The sequence below is a fragment of the Penaeus vannamei genome, chromosome 4 (assembly GCF_042767895.1).
Source record: "Penaeus vannamei isolate JL-2024 chromosome 4, ASM4276789v1, whole genome shotgun sequence".
Classification (NCBI taxonomy): domain Eukaryota; kingdom Metazoa; phylum Arthropoda; class Malacostraca; order Decapoda; family Penaeidae; genus Penaeus; species Penaeus vannamei.
Window position 1 is genome coordinate 2,590,885 of NC_091552.1, and position 10,000 is coordinate 2,600,884.

The window sequence follows — 10,000 nt, forward strand, 5'->3', positions numbered from 1 at the left end:
TGATATGCATGTCTAGACTGATAAATATGCATCTGATAGATATACATTTAGATATACATTTAACCATCTATTTACCGGGTTGATATGCATGTCTAGACTGATAGATATGCATTGATTTCTTTAATGATGCGTGTCAAGCATACGAATATTCTTGGGGTCGGGCCTCGCGCAAGTCTAACAAACCGGCCGTATATCTGTTTTTTTATGCGTGGAATAAGGGTCAGTTGCCATGGCCGAACGCGCAGTTGCTTTTGCCCGAGTTGTGCAATCCAGATATGCAAGGTTAGCATCATGGTCTGGTATGCTCGAGTCTTTCAATTACCTGGCTGGATTCCCCCACCAGTAAATAGAATTAGCAACGTATGATAACATATCTGAAAATAGGAATAACATGCACGGTCATGATTAGGGATATAACATCTCATATTTACAAGTTCAATTAAATCGCCGATGATATTCAGAATACCCCCCCCCCCCCCGAAAAAAAGATAATCATAATAAGATAAATTATGCATTATAACACCTTGCCTGAAACCACAGTCACTGCTGAAGTTATTTTTTTTTGTTGTTGTTCTAAACTATCAGAAACAGAATCCCTTGATTTTGACCCCACATCTTAAAGACCCGGATATTTGACCTCTTTGGTACCTTGTTGGCATGACCTATGACAAAGGTAGCGAGGTGGGTAAAAGGTCGTACACACTGCTTTCACTCGACATGTGGAAAGCCTTGTCCTTGTCATAGGAGCAAAAAAAAAAAACAAATCCTATTGGCTTATTGGGTTTTATATCCCCTTTTTCATATATATTTCTTTCTTATTGTCTTTTTTTCCTTTTCTTTTTTTTCTCTTTATCGGATTAGTTGTTTACTTCCGCACCAAGAAGGAAGTGAAATGAAACTAGATGGAAGTAACTGGTTGTTTTAAATGAAAAATGGACATTCAACGACAACATAAGAATATATAACTGCATTTGGTATGATAATGATAATGATGATGATGGAGTTGGTGATGACGACGATGATGACGAGGATGAAAATAAAGCCAATAGTGATGATAATAGCAATTATAATAGTAATAATGATGTAAATAAAACTGATAATGATAACAATGATAATGAGAATAATAATAATAATAATAGTGATAATATCAACAATGATAATAATAATAATGATAATCATTATGATAATGATAATCATAATCATAAAAATTATAACAATAGTAATAACAAAAATAGCAATAATGATCATAATAAGAATCGAAATAACAAAAACAATGATTAATTAAATGCCACTACATACTAGCGGTGATAATAATAATGATAATGATATCAATGATGATATAATACAAGTTGGGTATTTCCATGAGATCGGGAAGGCTTTTAATGTGAGATTTCGCTGATTAAAAAAAAAACACAAAAACTTGTCTCTTATATATTAGTAAAAACTCGTCTTGGTGGTGTTGATGGTTAGGTATGGACAGAAATTTATATGGTTTTATTTAAATATATGTTTATGTGCGTGTGTGTGTGTGTCTGTGTGTGTGTTTATATATTATGTATGTATGTGTATATCTATACATGTGTATGTATGCATTTATGTTTGTATTTATAAACATACATATATGCTTTAGTGTGAATGCGTTTGTATGTGCGCAAAAAGTACAGAAATATTTATTTACCGCAATTTATATTTGCTTTTATATCATCATCAAAATGTGTTCCCTCCAGTCGGTGTATATACACAGGTTCCCTTCCCTCCCGTCTTTTCTCCACCTTGAAGCTGCAATTCTTCCTGTTCACCTCCTGTTCTCTTTTCCCTTGATCTCTATGGCCTTCTTAAAGTCCTCCTCCTTTTTTCTGGTCCGCCCCCCCCCCTAATAAACGAAAAAAAAATAGTGGAATACACTACAGGTAACTCAAGCCCATGTGAGAGTCCTCTAAAAAAAAAAACTACGTATATATGATGAGTATGAAAATGCACGTAAGCTGTCTCACAAGGTCATTTTTTTCGACATTTTGTTTCCTTTTGTAACTTTTTTTTCATAGTTTTAAGAAAGTAAAAACTTGAGATGAATATCATCTTACACGGATCTGTGCACACACACACACACGGATACAAAATGAATATGAAGGTGTGTCTATGCGCTCTCTCTTTATATCTATCTAGCTATTTATCTATCTATCTATCTATCTCTCTTTCGTTCTCTCTCTCTTTATTCTCTCTCTCTCTCTCTCTCTCTCTCTCTCTCTCTCTCTCTCTCTCTCTCTCTCTCTCTCTCTCCCTCTCTCTCTCTCTCTCTTTCTCTCTCTCTCTCTCTCTCTCTCTCGATCTCTCTCTCTCTCTCTCTCTCTCTCTCGTATATATATATATAAATATATGTATATATATATATATATATATATATATATATATATATATATATATACATATATGTGTATGTGTGTGTGTGTATATATGTGTGTGTATGTGTGTGTTTGTACGTGTGTGTGTGTGTGTATGTGTGTGTGTGTGTGTGTTTCCATTCAACATCAATCACACACACACACACACACACACACACACACACACACACACACACACACACACACACATATATATATATATATATATATATATATATATATATATATATATATATATATATATATATATATATATATATACTGTACATACACACATATATACATAGATACATATATACATGCATATATGTGCGTGTGTGCGTTTGCGTGCTTGTGCTGGTATGTTCATTTTTATTATCATTTTCTTTATTTTGTATTCCTTTTCTCTTATGCATATAATCTTAAATAAAGGCACAAGGGTGAAAGTATAGCCAGAGAAAACTGCCAACACAGAGCCAGAGCTTTCACAAGTCTTCACACCGTACTCCAAACACCGTAGCTTCGTAGACTGGCTGTGTGTTCATCGTGACACCGAAAGCTTCGTTACTTAGCATATGGCGAGCTGGAATCCACAGCCCCCCCGCCCCCCTACCCCCCCCCCCACCCTGCCCTCGCTCCCATGGGGTCCAGATGGCCTCGCAACCCCCAACACCCCCCCCAACCCCCCGCCTTCGCACCTCTGCGGCAGGTGCGGGAGTGATGTACCCCCTTTGTTTTGATATACTGCTGGTCGACCTTCCCACCCCATGCTCCCCTCCTTCCCCTCCTCCCTTCCTTCCACTCCTTCCCCTCCTTCTCCTCCCCTCCTCCCTTCCTTTCCCTCCTTCCCCTCCTCTGCCTCCTCCCCTCCCTCCCCTCCTTCCCCTCCTCCCTTCCTCTCCTCCTTCCCCTCCTTCCCTACCCCGCCCTCCTTCCCCTCCTCCCCTCCTTCCCTTCCCTCTTTTCCTCCCCTTCTCTCGTCCTTCCCCTCCTTCCCTTCCTCCCCTCCCTCCCCTCCTTCCCCTCCTTCCCTTCCTCCCCCCCTCCCCCTCCTCCCCTCCTTCCCTTCCTTCTCCTCCTCCCCTCCTTCCCTTCCTTCCCCTCCTCCCTTCCTTCCCCTCCTCCTTCTCCTCCCTTCCCCCTTCCTTCCCCTCCTCCTCCTTCCCCTCCTTCCCCTCCTCCCTTCCTTACTCCCCCTCTTCCCCTCCTCCCCTCCTTCCCCTCCTCCTCCTCCCCTCCTCCCCTCCTCCCCCTCCTCCTCCTTCTCCTCCCTTCCCCCTTCCTTCCTCTCCTCCTCCTTCCCCTCCTCCCTTCCTTCCTCTCCTCCCTTCCTCCCCCTCTTCCCCTCCTCCTCCTCCCCTCCTTCCCTTCCTTCCTCTCCTCCCTTCCTTCCCCTCCTCCTCCTCCTCCTCCCTTCCCCCTTTCTTGCCTTCCAGCCGTTCCTGCTTCTTGTGAATCGGTTAATGAATTACTTCGGGTGGTACGTGACCATGTATATGTCGTGATTGTGTATAGCTGGTGTATTGTGTGTGTGTGTGTGTGTGTGTGTGTGTGTGTGTGTGTGTCCTACAATAAACGCACAGGAACAGAACATAGTCTACTATCTTTTTCGGGAAATTCAATGCACCGCAGGTAGTGATCCTGAACGCTGCTCATACAGACTGCTCTTCTCTTGGCGTGATTTTTAAGTATTAACAGCATATCGAAGATCATATTGAATGAACATTTTGTTTATGCTTTCCTCTCCTATTTCCAGAGTGCGCGACGTCGCCGAAGCCGTAGCCAATGGTCGATCCTCGCCCCGCCTGAAAGCCCGACCGCCGCCATGGTGAAGTACGAGGAGGAAACCTACAGCTTCCGCCTTTCGCAGATCGATGACTCGATCTACTCCGACACGGGCACCGTGTCCTCGACCTACAAGCAGCGCATCGACTCCCTGTTCCGTGACAAGCGGCGCCCGCCCAAGGCCGTGCCCGTCAGCGGCCCCGCCAACCCCGTGCAGGAGGAGCTGGAGCGCATGTTCGGCGGGCGGGACCAGCGCCAGAGGGCCTTCATGGACGTGCGTGCCACCGTGCAGGCGCAGATCGAGAGGCTCTTCGCCGACGCCACGAGCGAGCCAAGCAGCGTGAGCACGAGCGGCCGTGCCATGGCCCCCCGCACCCCCCCTGCCCCCCGCGCCCCCGAGCCCCCGCCTCCCCCGCCGCCGCTCGCGTTCCAGCTCGCCCCGCCGAGGCTCCCCCCGCCCGCCGTCCCCTCCCAGGCCCCCCCCAGCCTCCCCCCTGGCGAGCGCGACGGCCGAGCGAGGAGCGGCGGCGTTAGTCCGGTAGAATCACGCGGCGTGGCGGCACCGCGGCCTCTGCTTTCTGCTATGAAGTACCGCGTGGATTACCTGGGAGCTCTCCAGCTTTCGGAAAAGGCCACGAGCCTGGATGTGCTCCAAATACCGCTTAAGGATTTGTATTATAAGTACAGACAGAGTATTGCTCGCGGAAAACTTCCTGTGCCCGGAACTCTGCAGATAACCGAAGGTGGACTGAAAGTGACTCACGGAAATTCGGACTCGTCGGACAACTACTTCGAGTTCACGAATCCCTTCCCGACCATCGCCGTGTGGGCGGCGGTCAAGCTCGTCATACGCAAGGAGCTGATCGACCATGGCCAGGTGGGTTACACGTACGCTTTCCTGCCCCTCATCTGCGACCCCGAGGCCCAAGACAAATACAATCTGTACCACCCGCTCAATGTGTCCGACCCGTCCGTCATGGCCGTGGCACACCAGCACCCGCCCATGTTCGCCTGCGTCATGAGGAAGGCCGGCGTCCCGAAGGTGCTCGAGTGCCATGGCTTTGTGTGCGAGTCCGCCGAGGACGCCATCGTGATCGCGGCGAACCTGTACCAGGCGCTGCTGGAGAACATGCGCAGCGAGGCGCCCAGCGAGGCCTCCAGCGACCCTCGGGACGATGACAGGCACGTCATGAGTGACAGCGAGATGGTGCCCGTGCGACCGCCCAGGAAGAAGCGCACGCACAGAAGTGACTCGCCAGGGTTCGGCAGCGGCCTCCGTCGGGCGAACAGCGAGGACATTCTGCAGACGCACATCGTCCTCGACGAAACGCGCGCCAGCAGGCGCCTCAAGCGCTCCGTCAGCGACCGACAGCCAGGTGGGTTCTTGATTGACCCGGGCGATGTGTACACGAGGGTCGCCTTGCCGCGCTCCAAGTCCTTCATGAACGTCACAAACAAATATAACTTCCAGGACCTCCTGGACGACGTCAAGCAGAAGACAGGGCTGAACAGCGTCGACGAAGTGCTCAAGCAAGTCATCAATCCGAAGGGCATGTCCTTCAGCGAGATGGACCCTGACCATCGGGAGATCCTCCTCAAGCTTGCCTTAACGCTGTCCAAAGACGAGATTTACCAGCGGTCCAAGAACATCATGAAGAAGCAGAGAGGCCGAAGCGCGTCCCTCATGAGCCTCATGGACTCGGACAGCGACGGCTCCACGATATCGTCCGTCCTGAAGGCCACGAAGCGGTCCTTCTCTCGCCTCGGCTCGCGCGCCTCCAGCCTTCAGTCTTCTTACCTGAAGGACAAGTCGCCGCTGCGGAAGTTCGTCAACAATAAGAGCCGCTACTCCTTCGAGAGGAGCGGGCGAGACAACGGCTCGGCGAAGCGCCCTGAGAACAAGGAGAACGAGCTCACGCACCTGCTGGAGGGAGGAGCCCGGAAGGTGGCGCCTAAGACCCCGATGCCAAAGCGCAACCCGTCGCGCCAGAACGAGGGCTACGTGTCGTGCAGCGAGTGCGGGTACGACAGCGAGTGCTCCAGCAAGTGCTACTGCTCCCTGCCGCGGCGCCCTCCGTCCGCGAAGCCCGCAGGGGACCACGTCCACAAGGGCCACGACTCGCCTTGTGACTGTGATACGGAGAGTTGTGCTGAGAGTGAAAAGTGTTACTGCTCCTTGAAACGCGTCAAAAAGAACGGCCTCAAGATGTACGAGATCAACCTCGACTCGGAAACAGACACGAACACGGACGCGACGGGACACACCGCCGCCTCCTACAAGAAGGGCTTCGGCTCGCACTCCAACCTGAGCGAGCTGGAGTCGCACGCGACGTCGTGGAAGCGCAACACGGGAGGCTCCTCCAGCAGCGCCGCCAGGCATAAAAGCTCGTCCTCGTACCTGACGGAGCACAGCAAGAGCCGCTCTGCGGGGACCGTTTTCTCCATGCACCCCGAGGTCATGAGGAAGAAGAGCCTGTCGTCCAATCTGTCTTCGGACTCGGAAATGTCGGTCGTGCACCGGTCGTCGGGCGGCTCCGGCTACCACAGCCAGAACAGCGGCGACCGGCGCCTCCCGCTCCAGCAGAGGACGCAGAGCACGGAGTCGCTGCTCATAACGCCCCGCCTGCGCCGCCACCCGTCCGGCTCCCTGGGCTCCGGGGGCTCCCGCGGCTCCGGCGGCTCGTCCCAGGGCAGCGGCAGCGCCGCCGGATCACAGCGCTCGCGCGGCTCTGCGAGCTCGCAGCAGAAGATCCTGCTGGTGTCGGCCGTGGATCCCTCCGGCAAGGTGGTGTACCGCGGGGCGTCGCAGCGGCAGCAGCGCGAGGGCAGCGACACGGCCTCGATCCTCTCCATGAAGAAGACGGCCGAGATCGCCGCCCTCTTCTCCGAGCTCAAGCTGAACCAAACCACGGACCTCATCGACCACCTGAACCAGTCGGCGTCGGAGTCCGAGGACGACGCCTACTCCTCCATGCAGGCCAACAACTCCTTCCTCTTTTCCGACAACATTGAAAACTCTCTCGGATACCTGCCGTGAGCGCCAAACAGCGCGTGAATGTGTGTGTATTTGCGTGTACGTGACAGATGGCGCCCGTGACTTCACGACAAGAGACGGTCGACCATCTGGGGCGACCAAGCCAGCTGCAACCTGAACTTTGGGTCAGCTCGACAGTGTATTGTGTTGATAGTCTTCAAAGTGCAAAATCTCTTAACTTATATATATATATATATTTTTATCTATGTGGACTGACATCAGCATTGAAGCTATATTTCAATCGTCTTTGTATATAATGATAGGAATGTGCAATCTGATTTTCCTTTTGTTACATCATAACTAATATAATTCTTGTGTCAATCTTCATTTCAAAGTGATTTAAGATTTTTTCAAGAAAACATTTCAATGATAGTTTATATATACATGTATATTATAATGATGTTTGATATCCGTCTGTTCTGCATGGTATATGCAGTTTTATCTATTTCATGTTGCATAATCAGTATAACACAGGGGTGAAATTACATGAATTTCTAAAAACAACATGCAGATATAGGTTGTTTCTTCTTCATGCTAAAATAGGTCACTCTCGATGTGGCTCATACTACACAACGCCAAATCACATCACCACATAGATTCACGTATTCCTCATCATGCCTTTTACGCTCATCACATAACCACAAAACTTCGAGTAGGACTGGAAGGCATGGCAGCTGATCAAACAACCCAGGCTGAGAATGATTTGTTATTTCCACGCCATTCACGCACACATTCTCAAATCGAAGCGTTTCACGTGTCAAGGCCATATTCCATACAGTTTATAATTACATTCCCCATACTCTCATAATCACCTTCGTAAGGATATAGAAGTCCCTATTGTGGTTTACATTTTACATGAATATTCATTTCGTCTTTATATATAGTCCATATATACCGTTTGGACAATTGACTAACCGCAGTGACGCTACGGCACCGTGTCTCCCAAGCCAATGTCTCACGCCCACGCCAGGTTGAAATAGCCTCAACTGTTGCCAAACATACCAGCGGAAGTATAGAAATAGCAAGGCTGAAAACTCCGTCCAGGTGTGCTAGTACCGATGAGTCAGGTGCGCGGAACCGCATGCGGAAGTGAGCGCTGATGCGAGAGATGACTCGCACTTCGAGTACTGGATCTCGTCCTCCACGCGAAGGGAGAGACAGTACGACTTTTTTCCCCCTATCGAATGCTTTACTTTTACTCTGTGGAGGATAGTTAAGAAGAAGAAAAAAGGCATCTAGACTGGCTAGGTGTTTATAGGCGCCGTCGGTAGCCAGAATGTCATTCATTTTAGCATTTCCTGTGTAGACATATGGAAGCAGGCGGAGGTGGTTCCCATACGTGTTGTACGCACTCGGGTGTGGAATTTCTCAGCTGTTCTCGTGGATATGCTTCTTTTGGTGCGGGTTCTACAAGGGTTCCACTGCTGTAGGTTGGATGAGAAGTGGTGTTCTGTTTTTTTCCCGCTATTTCTTCGTTTTTTTTGGCGATAATGCTTGCAAGAAAATCAAACTAATGTTGAGTAATATACCATTACTGAACTGCTGGGCTAAACCAAACCAAAATTGAATTAAATACAAAAAAGTGGGCGTCACTCATAAGCGCTTTGCATGGTCTTCAAACTGCACTTACGCATGTGAGTTTTAAAGACTTGATGAGAATCGTGAGTTAATAAGATATGTAACGGAGCGGAGCCATGTCGACGCCGACGCCATATGGTCCTCGCGGCCCGCTTGGCCACCGACGGTTCCCAGTCCCCGCTCGCGCTCCCCGCAGTCTCTCATCTTTTAATTTCCATCTTGCGTTTCGTCGGAAATAGCTTATAAGAGGCTCTGAACCCACGCTATCAATTCCCGGCATCGGCGGCTTCCCGAACCCCACGAGGCGTTCGAGCGAAATGTTGACGCGGATTCGATTCGGTCGAGCGCGAGCGGCGGCCCACTCGCCAATGTCTCGCGCCCGCATTTCTTTGCCTGCTGATCAAACGCTCCTAACCCCAAAGGCAACGAATCGACGGCACACAAAGCAACTCCAAGCTCCTTTCGCGGCCAAGCTCACGCTCTGAGCATTTAGCTTGATGCTGACGGTTTCCCAGGCGCGCTGACGTGCTTCGTTCAACTCTCCCGCGATTCTTTTACTTTTAACGGGACAATGTCCGCGTGCACTGTAGTGTGTATTATAGTGTGTATCATAAGATTAGACGCCTTACAGTTGCACAGATGCACTGTTCACAGGTGCTGTTGCAGTCGCAGTTATCGTGACGCATTATCACGGGGGTCACTTCTATCCAACCGTCTTCCATTTTCTTCTCTATCTGACATGTATCATCTTATTTTCCTCCGATTCTGTGCTCTAAAGTTTCCGTAAAAATATTGCCCCTTCTTCTCCCCCAGGGGTCTCCCTCCCCCCTCCCTCCCTCCTGCCGCCCGCCCCGCCCCTCGCCTGGGCAGGCCAAGGGCCCTCACTGCCGAATTACCGCGCCAGGTAGTGCGGCAGTGAACTTCATTCCGAGGGGGTCAGTGCCAGGTGAAGCCGCTTCCCCCTCAACGGGACGCGGGAAGCGGCTCTCAGTTTCTGGAAGCTTCTCGTCATGCGGCAGTCGAAGTCACACGACCGGCGGCGCAGTCATCGTCGCCGCCCTCGCAACTGCCGCCTCAGCCACCATCATGGTGATCGGCGTGGCACTGCAGGCGCCCTCCATCCGGTCACGTGGCATAGCGCTGGCGAGGCACCCGTGTGTCACCATCGTCATCAAACAGCAGTCACCATCACGGTCACATCATCGTCATCACAACATAGGCC

General features: G+C 50.0%; 1 protein-coding gene across 1 annotated transcript in view; it reads left to right on the forward strand.

Annotated features, from left to right (window-relative positions):
- The first annotated feature begins 4,147 nt into the window (after positions 1 to 4,147).
- The window catches only part of LOC113829471 (uncharacterized), a 7,226-nt gene continuing 1,373 nt past the window's right edge, over positions 4,148 to 10,000 (forward strand). Inside the window, exon 1 of the mRNA XM_070120415.1 lies at positions 4,148 to 10,000. This exon is cut by the window's right edge and continues 1,373 nt beyond it. Coding sequence (XP_069976516.1) covers positions 4,207 to 7,203 — 2,997 coding nt within the window. The 5' untranslated portion in view covers positions 4,148 to 4,206 and the 3' untranslated portion in view covers positions 7,204 to 10,000.